The following is a 24,325-nucleotide window of genomic DNA, read 5'->3' on the forward strand; positions in this document are numbered from 1 at the left end:
CGTATGGACCTGGGAATGCGGAATGTGATAAAAGGTAGCCCAACCTTTTAATGTGCAGAACACTTCGCTGGCGTGCGGCCGACATTGACCAAGTACTGGTGTGGCAAATGTAGCTCTATTTTTGAAGCCGTTATCTGTTGGCCGACTGTGATATAGGTTTACGTATGACCGTAATTATCTAGCGCGTTACAGGGCTTCCGAAACAGGAATGCGATGTGCGTTCAATTTTCGATATGAGCCTAAGGCAGATTAGGCAGCAGGGGGAAAAATTGTGTACATTTGCGAAGCAGTATCCCACAATCACTAAATTCAAACACAAGAATCGGAGATATCTCGAACAAATTTGGATAGAACCTGCGGTAACTCGCAAAGAAATTGGAATTCCGTAATCTTCTAAGGAGTAGAAGATAAAATCGATGATCCAACCATCTTATCTCGGCGAGTGGCAAACTCATATTACAAGTGTTCCAACAAATTTTGCAACCCAAATAATCCGTGGAGTAGAAATGCAAACTGCACAATGTCAAATGCTCAGATAATTAAATTCCAATGTGTACGCTTTATTCCATTCGGGCAAACCCACCTTTCCTAAGTTCAAAGTGACGCTAGTCGCTCCAGTTGTGACCATCGATAACGATGGCCCCTTATCTCGGAGCTTACTTCTGTTGATAACCTCCGTTACCATTGGTCCCCGTTTACGCGATGAATGTCACGCTCCCTACGATGGTCACAGCTGTTTAGTATTGCGCCTTTTACCTCTATGAAATCTTCAATCACATCTCCTATTTTCCATAGCGGAATTGTACTAAGTGCCGCGCGGTACTTTAAAGCGTTGCGGAAGTTCAATAGGGCAAGTAAAATTGTGGTCGGTAATATGCCACTGATGACAGTCTGATGGTGGCCCCACGACCAAGCAAACATTAGCGATAAGTAATGTTTGTTTGCTAAACGGACGATGGTATAAATCATAGCGGCTCGCAAATCGGGTAACGATCGATTGGCAAACTCATGATAACTCATGTAACTCGCCATCCGGTCGTTTCACAAGAATGTTTATGTTATTTATACGATGCCATAAAAACGCTCACATAACTTATATTCGGTGTATTATTTTTTTTTCTTACAATAGGTTCCAATTATGAACCAGGCGGCTATGCGCTCCAGGTACAGCAGCGCACCAACATGACGCAACGGGAAGGCATTCATAAGTTCGAGAATGAGCGTATTAAAACGCTGCAGGAAGAACGTTTGCATATCCAGAAGAAAACGTTTACAAAATGGATGAACTCGTTTCTGGTAAAGGTAAGTGTCGTTAACACACCATGTTTGGGTTTAATTTAGGCATTAATAAATTGGGGTGGCCGGGAGGTGTGTTTCACATAACACGACCCGGACAAAATTCCATCTATCTGACTGACCGTCTAACAACAGGTAAATAAAACCAAAGATTAGCCAGCAATGGCAGAAGAAGACTTCTTAAAAGCGGTGGAGATGATGAACAGATTGGTATTCCAGTGCTTTTTGTTAGGGAAACAAAGTTTATGGCAATTTGGGCTCGATAAAATAATTTAGCAAAATTTTCCGCAAAAGAAACTGCATCTAATCCGAACAAGCATTATTGAAAAAAGAGAAAGTAATGTGTTTTCATTTCACCCATTTTCCTGTCCACTACGCGACGCAGGTATGCTTCAATCGCTAATTGCAATATTAGCTGCATTTCTCAGGCATGGGTGCGCTCTCTCACGAATGCGTCATTGTTTGTTTATTAAATGTATTGTATCGGCGGGGGAAGGGACTACTCGCCCAACTACAAGCGGCTGAGACCGCTCGAGGGTACCCACAACAAATGGGTCAGATCTCGGAAGGTGACAACATGCTACTCCCACTGCTCCCGGGTAGGTTAGTGGGCCACATCGTGCGAATATTTAGCCGTTTCAGTGAAAAAGAGCAATTGTTCCGTTTTATTACTATTGTTGTGCCCACAGCGCCTGCAACACTTGACTGCTGGAATCGGAACGTGCTGGAATATGACATTTTATGACGAGCACTGTAAGGCATGCGAGCGCCGGTCGGTGGTTAGCTCTGGTTGTAAAGTTGCACTTATGGTGCCATAGCTGTGAAAAAATAGATCCATCTCACCGAGTGGGTGTAAAGAATAACCATGAACCCGGCAATGGATGTAGTTGGAGTTGGGATTAAGCAAGAAAAGTAAAAACATTGGCCTACCTCAGTGGCGCTCACGGGGAATGAGTCATGTTTTAAACCTCCTCCATCACGAGCGGTCTACCATGAAGCAATAGGGAAATGAAAGAATCTAACCGGCCGTTGCCGGCTCCGCAAAATGGTGCGAATGCGTGTTCTACATTCAACTCCAAATGGCCATGCTAATGAGTAACGGATTTTGCGTTCCTTTCCTCGCCGACCCATTCAAACCATTCTTCCGGAACCGGAATCGGTTGCGCTAGTCCATCGCTCACATTCTCGCATCCCGCGGAGTGTTGCTAATGAGGAATGAAAATCAGTATCACGCCTACCATGCTTCTCGGGTGTTATTTATTGATTCGAAGGCTTTCGATGGTGACGAAACAAATTATCACCAGCGGGAGACTGAAGATCTGTAACGGCCATCCCCAAACCATCGAGTGTTGTTTTTGTATGTATCCGCGATGGGTCATGTTTTCCGAGATCATAAATCATGATAAAATTTTATCATCGCTGCTGGATAATGAATATTTGTGCCTGTTTTTGCTAAGCCGTTTACTTACTCCTTCATTTCCAACCTAATGTTGAAAGCATTAGAAAAGCCCTCTTAGCAGCCAATGAAGTCAAGTTCATCTTCGAAATTAGAGGTAGGTAACTAACATTTTCCCTCTCCAGTATCATATCTCTTCTCACCAGTTCTATGTTTGGGTCCGTTGTGTTTTGCTTGACGTTTGATTGGAGCACCACTAACACCTTTCGTTTCGATCTTCTCACCTTTTCCACAGGCCAAGATGGAGGTCGACGACCTGTTTATCGATCTGGCAGACGGTATCAAGCTTCTGAAGTTGCTGGAAATCATCTCCGGCGAGAAGCTGGGCAAACCCAACAGTGGCCGCATGCGTGTACATAAGATAGAGAACGTTAACAAAAGTTTGGCCTTTCTGCACACGAAGGTAAGTTCGAACAAAAAAGAAGTTCACATTATTAATGAAACAAAAACGCAGCTGTTTTGAAATTCGTTTCGCATTTAGTACCATGTATACCTTAAATGCCTGTTTTTTGTTTATTTGTTTGACTTGTATCATTTAATATGTTTTTCGCAAAGTTTGCTAAAAACAAGTGTGTGTACAGCAGCTGCGTGATGGTTGAACGAAGATTTAGGACAACAAACAACAACAAGCGTGTCAATTTACCGTTTTGGGATATGTTTTGCCCCTACACGTCACGGTGAACCGTGGATAAATTGACAAACAATGGTTTGAAAATGATTTATTACGCGCTTTTGGTGGGCTACCGTATATGTAATTAAATCATTTCCGTGCAACACCTATGATGATGCAACAACCGTTCGCGTGGTTGACCGGGGGGTGTAGGGAAGGCGAAGCGCGAATCTAAAAAAACGGCCTCCTCTTTCCTTGGCCACTGGGTACCAGAATTGCTCAACCTTGACCTAGGTAATGGCTTTATATTTCGGCCACAACACGGATATTGTGTAACTATTTAACAGAAATTAAATTGATTGGTGAAACATCACTTCTGTGATGGATTGTTAATTATTGAATCGAATGATTCACTAGCATACTAGAAAATCCGATTAGATCCGGCCAGAACAATCGGTTTTGATTAGGCCTGCTGGTGTCCGTTGTCCAAACTGTTGTAATCGTGGATTCAGGGTTCATTAAACCAAGGAACGTATCGTCATGAAATCTATTTCAATGACACACTTTCATCAATACTATGACAATTTTAGATCGTTGAATCTTGTTACTATAGTATTAACAATTAAGCTAGTTACAAATACATAATGATTTTCCAGTCAACCGCTGGTGGTGATTTAATCTCCTTGTTTTAATCGCCCAACAACTTGCAGATGAATACCGAACAAAAGGAATACTGCTTTCAATGGTCGGTGCTACATTCCATGGTATTCTCTTCTCGTGCCTGCCTGGGCCTCCCAGCCGGGGTGAAATATCTGCTAGTTTTGCAAAAAATAAACGATAGTCACGCGTTTTACTGAAACTTTGCTACAACGACCAGCATGCAAAGAGCCGTTGTATCACGAAACAAACGTAATGTGTTACAAGGTGCGGTTTGGTGGTCGGTTCGATGGATTTCACCCTATCAACATCGAGATCCAGTTATGAATACTTAAGTGGTTTTAAACAAAATCGCTTAGTTTCTGTTATTGGCGATAGATCACGTTCCCGAAGCATTTAGTTTAGGGTTCTGTTTAACGCGCTGGGAAGGGTGACACGAACCAAACTGAATAATGTATTAGCTATTGTGTGAAAGTGTAGCTACAGTGTATGCAACTCGATGAACACAGTTTTGTTGACGACATGCTAGATATAAATATTATACTTGATTACTAAATGACCGTGATTTGAACTAGTTCTCACTCATGCATGTTTAAAGTAAAATAAGTAAATAGTAAAGTAAGTAAGTAAATAACATACACGAATTTCTACATTGGTTTGAAACGTGTGTGTGTCAAACTAATTAGAATTGATAAATGTTTACTTTTAATTTATTTTCCAAAATCACCTGTGTTGTCAAACTACGATGTAGTGTAGTGCTACTAAAACAAAAATCTCAGTGCCATTTGGTTTCTGTTTTGTTTTACGTCCGGTGCAATTCAAGAGTTCCCTCGAGGCATGGCTAGCGGCGAATTGATGCACAGCTGATTTCGCTTTCAAGCCCAAACTGTAAGAGCGGTTTCAGTGCAATTTATTAGCCACTCTATGCTAGTGGCAGTTGAACAAATAGCCCAAACAATCACTACGCCTTCAAGGTGGAAATTTGCGGCCTTCCGGTAACTGATAGTGCGAACCGTTCAAGCTTAACTCAATTCGAAAGAGCAGAGTGTGAATGTACTGAGTGTTCGGATGGACTTTGTCTGGCCCATGTTCATCCATGAATTCCACTGATTGCGACTAAAGTGAGCAATTTGTTAGCCAAAGGGGTAGCTCCTACATCGGTTAGTTGAATTTTTCGCCATGCAACGCGCATGTGCTGTACACTAAAACTTTGCTGGATCATTGAATACCCCTTAAAAAAACAGACCACTAGCCGTTCACGGACTCAACGTTCAGGGGATCCAAAGGGGAGCTATATCACTTTCCCACCTGCCATGGTTCTTCGGCGAAACGCGGAAGTGCGCCTAATGTCTCAATGAGACATTGCTTTGTGTTTTATGTGAGTTACGTATATTTGTAGTGGAGGTGTTTTGTTGCCAAAAATGGAAAACTGAGCTGAAAATGGAATATTTCACCCTGGATAAAATATAAGCAACACAGACAGCAAACTCCAGTGGCGACTAACGTTGAACATACCGCTTTCGGCTGTTTAGCGTAAAAAGAATTTGAAAGTTAGTTTCTTTGGTAAGCTCCGGTGGTCTGTAAAGCATCCGTCGAGGCAGTACTGTTGGGCAATGTCTTGATCTTCGCCGACGGGCAAAGTTTCGGATCGAGTTGCGGACTCCAGCGGGGTTAATGCAATTATGGTCACGTATTTCTCGCCAACCTTGGACCGCCAGTTCACCAGCGTGATAGGAATGCTTTGCCATTTGTGCAAAATTTTCCTATTAACCGAAGTTAGTACAATTGTCTTGGAGGATGAACCCTTTCAAGAGATATATTCCCTAAACGACACATTTGTTTGGTAAGCAAACTGGTCAAATGCCGTCTGAAATCACCTTAAATATATCGCTTCCGCACTTGACCGAAGCCATTACTTACTTTCCCTCGTGCGGACGTTGGGCGGTTGCGAGATAGTAGAAATGTGTTGTTTGCAGGGTTTAGTTTGTTGCGTTTTGGTGACCTCGGTGCTGGTTTGCGATGGATATTGTTGTCAAACGCTTTCTCACAGGGTGTGATTTGCATTTTATCCATTCCAAATTGAATTAGCGATTCGGAACAGGCTGGGGAAACGTTCGTTGCCAGACGGCCACCACTAACCATCTGCACGTTTTGCGATGACGGAAGCACGTTTATGAATGTGCGCTATGCATACACTGTACGAACGAAAGACGTGTGAAATAAAGCGGTGTGAACGGACTTTTGCCTTAATCCAATGATTGGTTGGCTGGATCTATAAAAACGTGCCTTTAGCACACGATGTAGGTTGATCATGAATTGATGAAGCTCTCGTTCGGCGTATTGTTTTCGATCAAACTACTGTGAAGAGAGTGTGTAAAAAGACTGTAGATCACAAACAGCATAGTTGATTTAGAAATGTGTGCTATCTCTTATCCATGTTAAAAAAGCATATAAGTTCACGTTTTCTCAGTTTTTGTTGGCAGAAAATTGATCTTAAATCTAATAAACAATTTGTACGCCATTTGCACAAACCGAATCAATTACTGCTGTTAATTACACTATAATACTATTTACATCGTTTGATAGTTGTAAAAAATGCTTCATGCTCCCACAGTACGATGAAGAATGATTGGCATCCATTTCCCGCCGTTGTGTGTTTTGCTAGACTGTGCGATTCGGCCAGCACCATTCAGTGTTCGATTCGTTGTGTTGAAGCATTTTTTTTTGGTACACGATAAAGCTTTTCGCCTTTTCATTAAAGAGCACCCGGCAAGAGTATGCGAGACATGGGAACAGGTGATGTATGCGGCAAATTACCTTCTTTCCAGTACGGAGCAGGTCAGAACCTGCAAACAGTATGAAATCGGACGTGTTCGAGCAACACTTTCTGCCGACCGCCTAACAGACGAATGGTTTTCACCGATCGGCAGAAGAATGAAGCTAATTCAATTAGTTTGCCCGAAATAACATCAACACTAAGGAACAGTTAACAACCATGAGTTTGAGAAAAAAAAAACGCACTCCCATCAGCGTCGTTCTGTAGTTAGGAGTGTCTAACGGATATTGAAGCAGGTTTTTCAGGGCTTCGTTTTAGACCATTTTGAAGTAGCTGCCCGAAACGGGAGAGGGCGTTAGTCGGGTTGTAGGGAAGAGGGATGAGAGCTGATTAGTTTTTCATTAGATAGTTTTGTGTATCTAGCGAGGCCTGATTTGACTGAACGATCAATTCGAAAGATCGAAACCAGCGGCCGTTATGAGAAATGGCGCCATTAACCTCGTCGATTGTCTTCCAGATCCGCGTTAATCATCAACTGTTTTTTTTCTCTTATTTCTTACTTTTTTATCCTACATTCCTGTCGTTTTAGGTTCGCTTGGAATCGATCGGTGCGGAAGACATAGTAGACCATAATCCCCGCCTTATTCTCGGCCTGATTTGGACGATCATTCTTCGTTTCCAGATTCAGGAGATCGAAATCGATGTGGTAAGTGTGTATGGTGTGTGTGTGCGTGTGGACGTGTAGTAGAACCACGAAACTTTTTTCCGAACATTGATCGATAAACTTGCATTATGTTAATAACATCGGCAATTTATTATCGGTTATCATCATCAGTCCAGTTTATGATTCCAATCGCACTAAGATGATCATTTTGTGAAGAGAAGATTAAAGATTGTTGGCAGCTTGTAATGACTATCAGATTTTACATAAGAGTCAGAGTATTTAGAAGGTTTATTTTTGTAATTCCAGTTAATGTGTAAATTCGTAGAGTTGGTTCAGTTCGTGCATATGTATGATGTCAAAAACGAGTTCCTCCAGTAAAACGTAGTGGTCTTATATCTTCAAAATGCAGCTTCACTATTACACACTAAACAAATTCTATTGTTATGTTTGCAGGACGAAGAAAATGAATCGTCGGAAAAGAAATCCGCCAAAGATGCATTATTGCTGTGGTGCCAGCGAAAGACCCACGGATACCAGCATGTACACATTACCGATTTTACCAACTCGTGGCGTTCGGGCCTTGGCTTCAATGCGCTTATTCATTCGCACCGCCCAGATTTGTTCGATTACAACAGCCTCATGCCTGGGCGAAACATTGAAAACCTTAACCATGCGTTTGACGTGGCGGAACGAGAGCTCGGCATACCCCAGTTGCTGGACGCGGAAGATATCGACACGGCCCGGCCGGATGAAAAATCCATTCTCACGTACGTTGCCTCATACTATCACACTTTTGCCCGGATGAAAAGCGAACAAAAGGGCGGAAAACGTATTGCTAACATTGTCAACAAGCTGATGGATGCGGATAAAAAAAAAATGCAGTTCGAGCACCTGATAACGAATCTGCTGAGCTGGATACGGGCTAAGACGGTAGAGTTAGAGAAGCGAAACTTTCCCAACTCTGTCGAGGGTATCCAGGGCGAGTTGTTAGCGTTCAAGGAATATCGTACGGTAGAAAAACCACCCAAATACAAGGAACGTAGCGAAATCGAAGCCCTCTACTTTCACGTGAATACACTTCTCAAATCACTGAATCAACCTCATTACACGCCACAGGATGGTAAGATGATAAACGACATCGAAAAAGCCTGGCAGCGTCTGGAAAATGCTGAGCACAACAGAGAGGTGGCATTGCGTGACGAACTATTACGGCAAGAGAAATTGGAACAGTTGAACTTCAAGTTCGAGAAGAAATCCGTACTTCGCGAAGGATACTTGAATGAGATGATACAAGTACTGACGGATCCACGGTATGGTCCTGCTTTGCGGCAGGTTGATGCCACCGTCAAGAAACATGAAGCCATCTCGGCTGATATCCTGGCACGCGCAGATCGATTCAATGATCTAACCGACATGAGTAACGAATTGCACGAGGAAAACTATCACGGAAAGGATCGTGTTAAGGAGCGCGAGATGGAGGTGATTACGAAGTGGAAGGAATTGCTGGAATTACTGGAAAATCATAAGCAGAAGTTGTCTCAAATGAGTTCATTGATGAATCTTTTGCGAGAGATTGATGCAACGATGACTACAATAAACGCGCTTCAGACACAGTTTGCTTCCGAAGATGTAGGGCCGCACCTGCTGGGAGTGGAAGAATTACTGCAGGCTCATTCCTTACTTGAGCTACAGGTTACCACGCTCGGCGAAACGCAACGTCGCTACGTTCGTCAAGGAGAGGCGTTCAAAAGAGGGGACTACAAGGACACCAGTCAACTGGAGGCGAAACTCGCCGAATTGGCCAAGTTGTATCAGGAACTGCAAGCTATGAGTGCAGCACGTCGTGCGCGGCTAGACGAAGCCCGGGATTTTTATCAGTTTGTGGAGGATCACGAGAACGAAGAGGGATGGCTCGTGGATAAGCAGCGCATATGTAAAGCTGGTATCACGGCGAAGGATCTGCGTGCCGTCATGTCACTCCAGCAGAAGCATAAAACGCTGGAAGATGAGATGAAAGTGCGAAAACCAAAATCCAACCAGATCACCGAAGCAGGAAAAAAGTTGATTGCGGATAAACACTCGCGGATGTCTGAAGTGCAAGGAAAAATCGACTCACTTCAGGAGCACTGGAAAGCCTTGGAGGATTTGGTGGATCTACGGAAGCGACAGCTTGAGGACGCAGCCGAAGCTTATCAGTACTATGCCGATGCAAACGAGGCAGATTCGTGGCTGAACGAAAAAATGGCATTGGTTGCTTCGGATGATTTTGGCGTTGATGAACCGTCAGCCCAAGCGCTCCTGCAGCGTCACCGGGATTTGCAAGGTGAACTGAATGCTTACTCGGGAGATATACTGAATTTGAATCAGCAGGCCGAAAAATTGATCAAGGCTGGAATTTGTACGCTAGACCTATCAGCCGATCCGGAACCCGTGCAAGAAATGGAGCAGGAAGAGTGGGTTAATGAAACTCGTCTAGTTCCCAAGGAAGTGTGGGAAGACGAACCAGTCGAACGGCTTGAACATCGCACTGTGACCGAGAACAAATTGCTGCCCCACGTACAAGCCTTGTACCGGTTCGAGGGTCAAAACATGAAAGTAGCCAAAGGTGATGTAATGATTCTGCAAAACAAAAACAATGTTGACTGGTGGAACGTTCGTAAGCTCGACGGTACGGAAGGTTTTGTTCCGGCGAATTATGTGAAAGAAATAGAGCCACGACCCGTGCCCTGCTTAGTTCGCAAAGCAGAGAAGGTAAAGGTGATGCAAAAGGTGAAGAAAACTATCCTGGTGAAGGAAGTTATACAGGTGAAGCGTGTGCGACCGGCAAAGGTAAGTCAGATGAAGCCTCTGGTTAAACGTCGTGCTAGAGGCGATGATCTAACAGCCCTCGATAGCAACGACAGTGTTGATAAGCGTCAAAAACATATCAATGGAACGTACGATCAGCTTCAGGATCTTGCAGAAAGGCGACGAGCTTTATTGGAAGATTCAATCTGCTTGTTCCGCTTTTATCGCGAGTGTGATGATTTCGAAAAATGGATAAAGGACAAGGAAAAAATGCTCCGTACCGATGATCCGAAGGGTAGCGTGGAGACCGCCAGGCGTCAGTTTGAAACATTTGTAAATGATCTTTCTGCGTCTTCAAAACGCGTAGAAGCGATCGATTCCGATGTAGAAGATTTTGTGCGCCAAGGCCACTCGCAGCTAGATAAGGTGAAAGCTCGTCAACGACAGATTCACCAGATGTGGGAACACCTGAATTACCTGAAAGGACAGAAGGAGAAGAGTCTCGAGGGTGCGTCCAGCGTGGAGCTATTCTATCGAACGTGCGAAGAAGCGATCGATTGGATGAACGAAAAGATGACTCAGCTCGATACGGCAGAGGTTGGACCGGATCTGAAAACTGTGCAAGCACTGCAACGTCGCCATGAAAATCTTGAACGCGAATTAGCCCCGGTGAAAGAGAAGGTGAACCGAGTGAATTTGCTTGGTAACACCGTAAAAAATTCGTATCCATCCGAGCGCGATAATGTGAGCGAAAAACAGCGTGAAATTCAGAACCTGTGGCAAAAGGTACAGGAAAAGGCAAAAGAAAGACGTTCTCGATTGGAGAATGCTGTTGGACAGCAAATATTCAATAACAGCACTAAGGCATTACTTAGTTGGATCGCGGAGTGCAATAACCAGCTGAACGCAGAAGAAACAGCGCGTGATGTTGAAACGGCAGAAAAGTTGCTAAAGAAACACAAGGATTTGGGTGAGGATATAAACGCACACGATGATGAGTTTGTACAACTAGCCAAGCTTGGCCAGCAAATTTTAGAGCGTAATCCTGCGTTAACCGAAGATCCTGATATGGCAAACAAGATGGCAAAACTAGAGGCCGAACGTCAGAGGCTACATGGTGCCTGGTTGGCGAAAGAGAAGAAGTTGCAGCAATGCATTGAGCTACAAATATTTAATCGCGAAGCCGACAAAATTGATGCGACGACGAAAAGCCATGAGGCCTACCTGGAATATGACGATTTGGGTGACTCGCTTGACGATGTGGAGGCCATTATGAAGCGGCACATTGATTTCGAAAATTCTCTGGGAGCACAGGATAAGATTCTGAAAAACTTTTCCGAGGGCGCCGACCGGTTGATTCGCAACAATCATTACGACGCCAAGTACATTGATGAACGTCGTGTTCAAGTATTGGCCCGTCGTGAACGAGTCAAGGAGTTGGCACAAAAGCGTCGCAACGCATTACAAGCTTCCAAGGATTTCCAAAAGTTTTCGTCCGATGTGGATGATTTAAATAGATGGCTGGCGGATAAGACCAAAATTGCAAGCGATGAAAGTTATAAGGATCTTTTGAATCTTCCGCGCAAATTACAGAAACATAAGGCCTTTGAGAGAGAATTGCGAGCCAACGAAGGTCAGTTGCGCATGGTCAACAAAGAAGGTGAATCGTTGATCAAGACAAACAACCGTGCTGGTGAAGTGAGTGATACGCTTGCGACTATCAATCAGAAATGGAAGGATCTAGTCGCCACGTCGCTGGAGAAGGGCCGGCGACTGGAACAGGCTGCGCTACAACGAGAACACAATCGCTACATTGAAGACTCCAAGAACAAGTTTGATGAGCTGGATCATGCGCTACAGAGCAAGCAAGTGGGTAACGATTTGCGCAGCTGCAAGGAGCTAATGAACAAACATCAAGTCCTGGAGAATGACATTGCACTCTGGGAGCAGAAGGTAGCTGAACTGGTCACCACTGGTGAAGAGATGGCACACGAGGGTCACTTCGATGCCAACAATATACAGAATGAGACTAAAAAATTGCAAGCTCAATTCGCTGGATTAAAGGATCCTGCCCGGCAACGTAGGGATGCGCTTGATGAAAGCTTACGCTTCCACAAGTTTGTCTTCGAACTGGATACCGAGCTTCAGTGGATTAACGAGCACCTTCCAGCAGCGAAATCGGAAGTAATCGGTCAAAATCTACACCAAGCGCAAAGTCTTTCCAAGAAACACAAAAAACTGGAAGCAGAAATAGAGGGTCATCAACCGATGATAAACAAAACATTGACTTCTGCAGAAAATCTGATCAACCAGAATCATCCGGAGCGAGTGAAAGTGAAGGAACTCTGCAACGCACTTGAGAAAGCATGGGCTGATCTTCAAGATCAGTCAGCGGAGCGATCGCGTAAACTGGAATTATCTCTCAAGGCGCAACAGTATTTGTCCGAGGCGGGAGAAATCGAAACATGGTTAGGTGAACGCAATAACGTCCTACGTTCGTCGGATTACGGCCGGGATCGTGACTCAGCTACGAAGCTGCTAACCAAGCACAAGGTAATTGAACTGGAGCTTGACACTTACTCCGGTATCGTATCCGAGATGGGTCATACGGCATCAGCCATGATTGCAGCCAAACATCCGGACAGTAAAGTAATAGGGACAAAGCAGCAGCTTATTGAGAAGATGCTGAAATCCCTGCAAAGACTTGCTGGCCAGAGACAACTACGCCTAATGGAAAGCCTGTATCGCCACGAATATTTTGTAGAGTCAGCTGAATTAGAACAGTGGATCAAGGAACAGGAACAAGCTGTCAATTCGGAAGACTACGGTCATGATTATGAACATTTGCTGGTAAGTTTAGGAAATTTAAAATTAACTACTAGTGCGATCTATAGCATTTTTCTTCATCTGCCCTATTTTAGATTCTTCAAAACAAATTTGATGACCTTAAACATCGCATTGAAGTTGGAGCGGAGCGCTTTAACCAGTGTGAAAATTTCGCAAAGAAACTTATCGGTGGAGATAGTCCGTATGTATCTGAAATAGAAAAACGGCAAGAACTATTGAGGTAAGTCCATTGCGTGTAATTGATTATGCTAAGAACATTCGACAAATTAAAATTCAAAATATTGAAACCGATTTGATCTGTACAGCTCTTACTGAACTCTTTATCTTCCTTTGTAATTACTCCCACTTTCGACATTTATGTTTTTTTTCTGTGCATGCCCTCTCTCCTACCTCTGCGCTATCACTATACACCTCTTCCTCTGTTTGTTATAAAACCATCATAAACGAAATAAAAATTGATGATCAATGGTGGATTGTTCCATAAAGATCATTTTCGGAAGCACAGTTGGATGTCGTCGATTTGTATGATAACCTACGGTAAAATATCTTACATTCCCTTTGCTTGTACGCAACACAATGGTTGGCTTCAATGTTATGTTACTAATGTGTGTTTTAATGTTTCCGTCAAAATATGTTTAATTTTCAACTTTTTTGTTATTGATGTCTATAATCGTATTTCGTACATCGTATAAAATTTCGTATATCGTACAATCGTATAAATTCGTTTTTCATTTGTGTTTCACAAATAGCTTAATGTTATCATCTTTATCGTGTCATGTCATATGTTATGGCAAACTAGCTACAAATCATTCCAAAAGCGTACGCATTCATTGTTACCATACGTACATAGATATAAAAATGTAGAATCATTCATATTTAGTTAGCGCATATGCTATGTTGTTCAATGTTCAAATAAATGTAAACTATGATTTTTACTAATGATTGGTAAACATTCCAACAGTATTGCTTGGCAACATCTCCTTGAGCAACTGGATGCACGTGAAAAGAAACTTCACGCTGCTGGTGAAATACACAGGTTCCATCGTGATGCTGCCGAAGCATTGTTCCGTATACAGGTAAGCTAATTGCAATATTTGATTTTTTTGATGACCATTTTTGATTTTCAAAATTTAGCATGATCCTTTTCCTTGGAATTTACGTAAAATTTTGATATATTTTCATTTTGCAGGATAAAAATGCTGCCCTGTCAAGCGAGTTAGGAAAAGATTTGAATTCAGCTCTCGCACTAGCCCGCAAACATGAAGCGTTCGAGAACGAGTTAGTACCGCTGGAAGCTCAGCTGCAGGTGCTGGTTGACGATTCATTGCGCTTGCAAACAAAATACCCAGGAGACAATGCTAAGGCAATCGCTGCCGAACAGGAAAATGTAATCCAGTACTGGAATTTGCTGAAAGAAAAATCAGCCCTGCGAAACGATCAACTGCACGCTAGCTGTGATCTACAGCATTTCCTAACGCAGGTACGCGATCTGATGTCGTGGGCCACAAACTTGCGAGCTGCATTGCAAGCCGAGGAACATGTCAGTGATGCGGCTGGTGCGACTGCTCTCAAGATTCAACATGATGCCATATACGGCGAAATCGAAGCCCGCGAGCAAACATTCCGTGAACTGAACGAGCTCAGCGATTCCATGGTCCAGACGGGACATTATGCGGCCACGGAGGTAGAAGAGAAATGTTCAGCGTTGCTGGACGAGCGAGCAAAGCTGCATTCAGCATACAACAAGAAGAAAATTTTACTTGAACAGAAGATAGATCTTTTCTGCTTTATGCGTGATGCGAAGGTGATTGATAATATTTCCAGTGGCCAAGAGGCTACACTATCCAGTTCCGACTTTGGCCAGACTGTTGAGGTGGTGCAGGATCAGGTTAAGCGACATGAAGCGTTTGAAAAGTTGATCCAAACACAGGATGAAAAGGTAGCGATACTACAAGATCATGGACGTAAGCTAGTTGAACAGAATCACTATGACAGTGAAAACATCCGTCGACGCTTGCGGGAGATCGTCGAAAGACGTCAAAAGGTAAAGGATCTGTGCGCGCTGCGACGTCAGAAGTTGGCAAATGCGCTCCTTTATGCGCAATTCATTCGTGACTGTGCTGAGGCCGGGGCATGGATTAACGAAAAGCAGAAAAAGCTGGAAGCGGATGCGCACAGTTATACCGGTGCCAGTAATATGGAAGATAAGGTGAAAAAGTTAAAGAAATTGCAGGCATTCGATGCGGAAGTGAACGCCAACGAGGGCCGCATACGAGAGGTGCGTGATAAGGGAGAAAAGTTAATCGGCAAAAAGCACGAATGTGCTGGGGAGATCCAGGACGAGGTAGTAAAGCTGATGCAATCTTGGAACATACTGTTGAACGAGCTGGCCTCAAGAAGCAGAGGCTTGAAGGAGGCACAAGATATTTTGGAATTCAACACACAACTCGATAAACTGGAGGCCTGGATCCGCGACAAGGAGATGATGATAAATGCTGGCGAGACGGGTCGAGATTTAGAGCATTGCAATGCATTACGGCGGAAGCTGGATGACGTGGATAGTGATATGCGGGTGGATGATCAGCGCATTAAAAATATCAACCAATTGGCAGATAAGCTGGTGAGCCAAGACAAAGTCGAAGGAAAGAATGTACAACAGCGTAGAGAAAACTTCAACAACAAATGGAAGTCACTACAAGGTGCACTAAGTCGCTATCGCGATTTGCTCGCTGGTGCGTATGAAATACACGTGTTCAATCGAGACGTCGACGATACCGCCGAACGTATTGCTGAGAAGATGCTTGCCATGAGCGTGGATGATACTGGACGCGATCTAATTGCCGTTGAAGCCCTAAAACGCAAACAAGAAGCCATCGAACGGGACATGACGGCGGTGGAGCAAAAGATTCGTGAACATGAAACCAGTGCTGCATCGCTAGCCGACAAGTACCCTGACAATGCGATCAACATTGTGGAGAAGCTGGACGAGCTTAAGAAACAGTGGAACGAGCTACAGAACGCGAGCGTGAAACGAGCGGAGTTGCTCAAGCAAGGTTACACAGCTCACAAATTCACCGCAAACGTGAAGGAGCTTGAACTTTGGGCTAATGAAATGATAAAACGAATGGATTCCGCCACTAACCCGGCAACTATTGCTGACTGTGAGGCACAGATTCAGTTGCACAACGAGCGTAAGGCTGAAATCGATGGACGAGATCTGGTGTTCCGAGACTTGAAGGAACACGGTGATCGTTTGGTGGCAGAAAATCGCGAGCGCTCAGTACGTAACGATCACGTCGAAAAGGCGTTGCGTAATTTGGAGGATCTAAACAAACATCTGCATGACTCCTGGAAGGGACGTTTCCGTGGTCTCAAGGAAGCTCATCAGCTGCAACTGTTCAAGGAGCAGGCCGATCAGATCGTGGAATGGTTAACGAACAAGGAAGCTTTCCTGAACAATGATGATCTTGGCGAGTCGTTCACGGCTGTGGAAGCGCTGATAAAGAAGCATGAAGCTTTTGAGAAATTACTTCACTCCAATCGCATCGGCGAACTGGAACGATTTGCGGAGGAAATTTTGGCCGAAAGTCCGTTTGAAGCGGATGTGATCAAGCAGCGTCTGTATGCGGTCATCAGTCGCAAAGATAAACTTCTTGCATCGGCCGAATACAGAAAACACAAGCTTCACGAAAGCTTGCAATTGCAACAATTCTTACGATCGTTGTATGAGGTTGAAAAATGGACGAACCAGAAAATGCAAATCGCGCTCGATGAGAACTACCGAGAACCTAGTAATTTGCAGAGCAAAATTCAGAAGCATGCCGCTTTCGACGCAGAATTGCTTGCCAATTCTGGTCGTGTGACGGCCGTTATTGAGGAAGGGGAGTCCCTGATCAACGCCGAACACTACGCTGGCAGTTTAGTGCAGGAACAACTGGATATCGTGGAAAACGAGTGGCAGAAGCTACGCGAAGCATCTCGAGAGAAAAAGGAGCGCTTGGCGGAAGCCTACGAAGCGTTGCTGTTCCAACGTAGTTTGGAAGATTTCAACAATTGGATGGACGAAGTTGAGCAACAATTATCGTCAGAGGATTACGGTCGTGATCTAGCATCCGTACACAATCTGTTGAAGAAGCACGACATGCTCGAGGCAGATGTTGCTCATCATGCGGACACATGTGAGCAAATCAAAGGCACCGATGCGAAGATGCTGTCTTCGGATCATTTCTTGAAGGACGAGCTGCACGAGAGTGCAATGCTCACAATTAAGCGCTACCATTCACTACACGAGCCAACTACTATACGGCGGGACAATCTGGAAGATTCTCTACAGCTGCATCAATTCTTGCGCGATGCTGAAGATGAGCTGCTGTGGCTGAACGAGAAAGAACCACAGGCAGCGTCGAAGGATCTAGGCAGCAGCCTAACAGCGGTCCAAAGTTTGCAGAAGAAACATCAAGCTCTCGAGGCAGAAATTCTGATCCAGGAACCCATCATATCAGCATTGGTGCAGCGCGGTCAGCAAATGATCCGTGATAATCATTACGCCGTTGAGCAAATTGAACGACAGTGTGGTCAGCTTCAGAACAAGTTGGTAAACTTACGGAACCTAACAAATGTGCGACGGCTTCGTCTGCTAGACGCCGTCGAGAGCCAACAGTTCTATGCAGAGGCAAATGAGGCCGAATTTTGGTTACGCGAGAAGAAGCCAATTATTTCGTCGCAGGATTACGGCAAAGACGAAGATTCGGTCAGTTCATTGCAGAAAAAGCTCGATGGGCTTCAGCGTGAACTGGGTGCGTTCAAACCGACGGTAGAAAAGATTGAAAAACTCTCCAGCGGCCTTCAGACTCGTGGTCACTTCGATAGTGAAAAAATCAAGAGCAAAAACGATAAAATTCAGTACCAATTCCAGGAGCTTAACCGGTTGGCGGCAGAGCGTGAAAAAAAGCTTGCCGAAATGAAGAAGTTGTACGAGTTTGTACGTGAGATCGATGATCTGCAGGAGTGGATCGAGGTACAGATGACAACAGCTGGTTCGGAGGAATACGGTACGGACGTGGAGCACGTCGAACAGCTAACGGCACAGTTCGAATCGTTCGTGTCGAATTTGAATGCGAACGAATCCCGCGTGACGACTTGCGTGGCCAAGGGTGAGGCACTGCTTAACGATGGCAATCCCAACAAAGACACAATTAAGGCAAAACGAGACGAAACGAAACAGCTGTGGGAAGAGCTGAAGGATTTGGTGGTTGCACGTCAAGAAGCACTGGCCGGTGCCCGACAGGTACACGTGTTTGATAGAACGGCTGATGAGACGATCGCTTGGATCAACGAGAAGATATCCTCTGTATTGTCGGAAGATTACGGACACGATCTCGAGACGATCCAGTCATTGGTACGCACACATGAAGCTTTCGAGGCAGAACTGGGCGCTATCAAGGAGCAGCTCGAGTCGGTAGTGAACGAAGCACAAAAGTTGGCTGAAACGTATCCCGACGCAAAGGAACATATCGAGGTGAAGCGAGATGAAACGATTGAAGTATGGTCCGAGTTAAAAGAAAGGACAATCCAACGCAAGGAGAAGCTCATGCAAGCTGAACAGTTACAAGCGTACTTCGATGATTATCGTGATCTAATGGCGTGGATCAACGAGATGTTGGCAAAGATCACCGCACCGGACCTAGCAAAGGATGTTGCCGGTGCCGAGGCGTTGATCGGCAAGATCAAAGAACATCGTACCGAAGTGGAGGCGAGAAAGGAAGCATTCGAAGTATTTAACCGGACTGGACGAAAATTGATACACGACAAACATTTCCTGGCCAATGAAGTGCAGGAAAAGATCGCCGTGCTCGAACAGCGCAAGCGTCTGCTCGATAATACTATTATGCAGCGCCTGGAGATGTACGAGCTCAACTTGGATACGCAACGTTTCCTGAAGGAAGCAGAAGACATGGAGGGATGGATTATAAGCCGCCAGATGCAACTGAAGGAAACGAAATTGGGTGACTCGATCGCCCAGGTCGAAGATCTGTTACGCAAGCACGAAGACTTTGAGAAAACGGTAGCTGCTCAGGAGGAGAAGGTATTGGCTCTCAAACGCATCACGCTGCTTGAGCAGACATTCAAGAAACAGCTTGAAGCAGAACAAGCCGCTCGGATCGCCGAAAAGGAACGAATTGAACGCGAACGTCATGAAGCTCTTAAGCAGAAGGAGGTGCAACGAATCACGGAAGAACGACGGCGCCGGGAACCGGTCTCGATCAACGGTTACAACGACGGCGGGTTAAATTCGGTCTCTGGCATGGGCAGTTCGACTGGCCATTTGCCATCTGGTAGCGCTGGCATGATGGTCGATCGCAATGACTCCGCTGTCTCGGCTAGTGTGTTGAACACATCGAGCAACACCGTCCCTATCACCGTTAGCCACGCCGACCAAACGAGTCCGGTGCAGAAATCGAATTCCTTTGCAACAATGCTGCAGGAACGTTTGCGTCGTGGGTCCGATAGCAACATCAAGCGTGCGGAAAGCATGAAAATGGGCCTGAAGCCAGTAAAACGCGCACCCTCATTCACCACACGTCGCCGTGCGCAGAGCTTCCGCAAGAATCAACGTACCGGAGGAGCGGGATCTGAATCGGATGCTTCCCTTCTGCCTCCGGTAGAAGTACAGGGAATGTTGGAGCGTAAACACGAGCTTCAATCTGGTGGCAAAAAGGCACCGGTACGATCGTGGAAACCGTACTACACGGTATTGTGCGGTCAGCTATTGTGCTTCTTCAAGGATGCCGAAGACTTTGCAATGCAAAAGGCGGCCACAGCTCCGGTGAACATCCTGAACGCAAGATGCGAAAGAGCGGAAAACTACACCAAGAAGAAGAACGTGTTCCGGTTGGTGTTGCTCGATGGATCCGAGTTCCTGTTCATGACCAACTCTAAGGAATCGCTAAGCGAGTGGGTCAACAAAATTGCCTTCCATGCTGCGCTGCCACCGAATTTACAACTTATGAGTTATGACGAGTCAGTGAAGGTATGTGGTGCGGAGTGATATTCTATTTTACTTACATGTACATTGAAATTGCTTCTCATTTTACCCCAACAGCAAAACAATAGCGCGCCGGACATGAAATCAATCAGCTCCACCCAATCTCCAACGCCTGATCGAAGCGACGCCGCATCGTCGATAAGTTCGCGAACTTCCTCCCCAGATAGTCAGCGCCGGGACTCGCGAACCTCACTAAACAGTGCCAAATCGGGATCGGGAAGTAACGGTAGTTTCCACACTCCCCAGACCAACTTCCTACAAAAGCAGAAAGAATTACGCGAGCAGGAACTACAGGTAGGTGGAACCGTGACCGTTATTTGAGGTAATATTAATTAAACGGTTTTTTTTCTTATCAACTCTCAACTTCTCGTCACCGCAGCAGCGTATGTCAACCGGTCAAATGCAGCAACACAACAACTTGCCGTCTCCAACCGCGCCAGTACCGGTGCCGGAAGTATTTGGTTTAGCAGACAAGCCCCCAATTCCACCACGTGGCATGCCTCCGCCGGTTCCCCAACGCCAGTCCAGTACGGACAACGTGTTGAACAACAACAATGGTTCCGTACAGATGCGCTCCAAACCTGGTTCTAGCAATAGTCCGAATGGAAGTGGTAAGCATATTGGTTATAAAGGTTCCCATTGCTGCTCATATGACAACGGAGCATTAATTTGTTGCATATTTTTAGACTATGATAATGCCAACCTTGGAGGTGTAAATCGGCCGTACTCTTTGCAACCTGGCGCAATGCATAACAAATCGCAATCGGGATCACAAAATGGCAATGCCACTGGAGAAGATGTGTGGTTACGAAACAGTGAAATAAGAACATCAGGTAGGTGCTAGTCTTTCTATTGTTCTATGGGACATTCGAAGATCAAGTGAAAGCTTTACAACGACATTAGAAATCTGCTGGAAAGAGTTTGGGAAATTGTTACCATTCTTGTGGGAATCGTATGCCAAATAAGTAGATACATTTTTTTAGTTCCTTTCGCTCGTGCAGCTGTTTGGTTTTAAGGGTTCGTCACCTACACACTCCGAAACTTTCGGAATTTCACTGTACTCCCTTTTACACGCTCTCTAATTATTCGTAATTGGGCACGGATACATCTGCACTATGTGTATGTTTCATGTTATATGTCGCTAATTTATGTGTCTTATCCCTTACAAAAATACACTTTTGTATACCTACCCTGAATCCTCGCAAAATCCTTGCAAATGTTCCCACCATCGCTCGACCGGCTGTCATTTCCCGATGAATGCTACGAAAATGTGCAGTTCCACCGCTCCCGGCCACATCACCGCCGTTGAGCACATTTACACCGCTGAAGCCTCCGTCTGGTTATCAGCATCCGGTACAACACTACCAGCAAACGCCATCATCTACAGGGACCACCTCCACCTTCCAACCTCACCCAAATCACCACATGCCTCAGCAGCAACATCAAAAGCAACAGATTGATCAGTTCATACGACGGGAGCATCAGTCAGGTAACAATTCGGCTACGCAACGTGGTTCTACGGCTGGACCGGCCGGAAACAATGGCACCTCCCGGACGACATGGCACCATCCGATGGTTCCTACACAATCAACCGGTAATGGAACCGGCGGCACCGCCAATGACCATCCGGCTTACCACAACAATGGTAACGGAAAGCACAACCATCATCACCATCCACATCATCATCACGTGCAGGGAAACATGGTCGTACAGCCAGCGCATATGGGCAACAGCAGCAGTAGCAGCAGCAACACGTTCGGCAACAGCATCAACCTGGATGGTTTCAGCACCGGTACTGCAGCAAATGCATCTCTCCAAATCATCCTCATTTTCACGGCTGGTTTTCTCTCTTCGCACATTAATCTTATTCTGACTCTTATCGCTAACTCCTGTACGTTCTCGGGCGATGGTTTTTCCTTGTCAGTGGTCACAGCGGGTTTGTTCGGTTGTAAATCAATTTGTGGTTGGAATGTTGTTAACTTCTCGTTCTATTTTATGAACCTTTCGTCGCATTTTTGGTTTTGGGTTGGATGGTTTTTTTTTGTTAATTTACTTGACTCAATTGGTTGTTCTGCTAAGTCTTATTTATATCCAATAATCAAGTTTATACACAGGTATGATCATTTACTAAGGCAACACATCAACATAATCAGAGATACATAAAACAAGTTTAAAATGCTGATTGAAGAATTAATTTATATTATTTGCCGATACCTTCAAAATTAGACAAACTTCGTTTAGTGTAGTGATTAGATTAGTGTGAAGCCTTTGTACACATTTCATACATAATAGTATAGACTTATTTCCCTATTTAATGAGTGGTCAAGTACTTGCTTTCAGGATATATGAATAAACAACCGTCGATTACGATTTGGTATCAGTATTCTCGTATAAAAGTAGGGTGCCGTAACCACTAGATTTTCTATCGGTCCACCATGATACGAACTTGATACTATTAAACAATTTATTTCTATCGAAAGAATTGTTATTCTGTTGCTGATTCGACAAAAAACAATACCTGACCACATACATGCCACAAAAAATATTTCCCGATACAAAACCGCGTATCGACTGAGTGTCCCTTTCGCTATTGCGTATATCGGGGAATTTATCATTTAAGCACCTTGGTTGGTATCGTTCTAGGGTTTGAAAGTTATCATTGGTCCTATAGCTTATCCATTCAGTAACATTAAATCCCCACAACTCATCCGATCCAGTAGAAGTATATAAATATTAAGCTTTACCAAAGAAATATTTGTATAAAAAACAACAATCCTTTATGTTGACTGTCTTTGTATAACTATTATGCTTCTTTCTTTGTTGTAGTGAAAATAAATGAAATAACTTAAATTCGAAAGCCACGATAAAATGAGGAGTGGACATTTTTTTTATGTTGGAAGATTCCATCGTTTTTTTTAAGCGACCACCAACGTGACTGATTCATCGTAGCAGGTGGAATGAAGTCGAAAATTGCGCAAACAATGTAGGAAAAAGAGGTTTAATGAGTCGAACTGTTTGAAATCGTTAACATTGGTTAACCGTTAACTCGGTGGCTCGGTGGGGTCGGTGGTGGTGCATCGTTAAATAATTCCTTCAAACTGTATACTGTACAATAATAAACGGAAACTGATGCGTGTTTTATTCCTCTTGCAGGCTGGGGTCAGACCAGATTTGACAGTACTCGACCAACGTCTTTGCCGCCGGGGGGTAACAACAACAGCGCCAACACTGGCAGCACGAGTGGCACGATGGTGGTAGGTCAAGACTTTGGCCAGCTCGTTACCAGTGGCGTTGGTCGTCATCAATCGGCCGAAAGTTCTAGCGAAAGCGAGGCCAGCTTCATCAAGGGCGGCAAGGAGTCAAGCGGCAAAGACAAGAAGGGCGTTTTCAGAATATTTTCAAAGAAGAAGTCGAAACACTCGAGCTAAACGTTCATATACATCCGGTACTGGCAAAGTTAGGGAAAATAACAGTTTGCTATAGTTGTACCCATCTTTTTCAACTAATATTCTGAAGACATTTTATTGCGCGTGTGCGTCACCCTTACATCGCACACATGTGTTTTTTCTGTTTGGTTTTAAATCGTAACTGCAATATCGTTTTACCTTCACCGATTCTGTCATACTAATCGGTCTAATATACTATTGTCCGGCGATATCTTTTCATGGTAGGAATAAAAATATATACATATGTTTTTACTTTAACGCACTCTTCTGGCGCACTATCCGCTTACATGTGTGTTTGTCTAGTTATGTCGCCAACGTGTTTTGTATTGTATAAGGTGTAAAGGTATGCAGCTAATAGAGGAAATGTATCCAATTAGATTAACTAAGCGAAAAAATAAAAAAAGAATAAAAACACAAAAAATATAACACACACAAACACAGTAGGCAGTGTTTTTACATTGGTTAGATATTAGTTAGATATATGCTCTGTTGTTATTCGCACGTCCAAGTAAGCCTAAAGCTAGTGGAAAAGTCTTTAATAATAAAAAAAAACTATATTGTCAATTTTTTAGAAATAGGTTTCGAACGTATGTTTCACCAGGTCATTAGAGTGTTTTGTACGAATAAATAGTAAAAATAACAATAAGTTAACAGTCTTTGCTTTGTGTAAACATTTGATAACAAGAGTTTCCAGATAAGTTGAAAACTTCAGGGGATTCATTAGGTATAAACATGTGAAGT

The 24,325-nt window shown here is 44.3% G+C and overlaps 1 protein-coding gene across 1 annotated transcript; it reads left to right on the forward strand.

Annotated features, from left to right (window-relative positions):
• The first annotated feature begins 1,167 nt into the window (after positions 1-1,167).
• On the forward strand, positions 1,168-23,566 carry LOC128709942 (spectrin beta chain, non-erythrocytic 1). The gene is made up of 13 exons (XM_053804978.1): positions 1,168-1,302; positions 2,988-3,155; positions 7,385-7,501; positions 7,913-13,096; positions 13,168-13,313; positions 13,580-13,630; positions 14,055-14,169; positions 14,283-20,123; positions 20,196-20,432; positions 20,518-20,749; positions 20,825-20,971; positions 21,415-21,930; positions 23,292-23,566. The coding sequence occupies exons 1-13, from the start codon at positions 1,183-1,185 to the stop codon at positions 23,564-23,566; spliced, it is 13,149 nt and encodes a 4,382-aa protein (XP_053660953.1). The 5' UTR covers positions 1,168-1,182.
• The last annotated feature ends 759 nt before the right edge of the window (positions 23,567-24,325 follow it).

The sequence above is a fragment of the Anopheles marshallii genome, chromosome 2 (assembly GCF_943734725.1).
Source record: "Anopheles marshallii chromosome 2, idAnoMarsDA_429_01, whole genome shotgun sequence".
In the NCBI taxonomy this organism is placed as follows: Eukaryota; Metazoa; Arthropoda; class Insecta; order Diptera; family Culicidae; genus Anopheles; species Anopheles marshallii.

What these genes read in the sequence shown, in the direction of transcription:
- LOC128709942 (XM_053804978.1), top strand. Translation starts at nt 1,183, where the DNA reads ATGACGCAACGGGAAGGCATTCATAAGTTCGAGAATGAGCGTATTAAA. An exon ending in AAGCATTGTTCCGTATACAG is followed by an intron (nt 14,170 to 14,282) that starts GTAAGCTAATTG and finishes TTCATTTTGCAG; the next exon opens with GATAAAAATGCTGCCCTGTC. An exon ending in CAGTGAAATAAGAACATCAG is followed by an intron (nt 20,972 to 21,414) that starts GTAGGTGCTAGT and finishes GAAAATGTGCAG; the next exon opens with TTCCACCGCTCCCGGCCACA.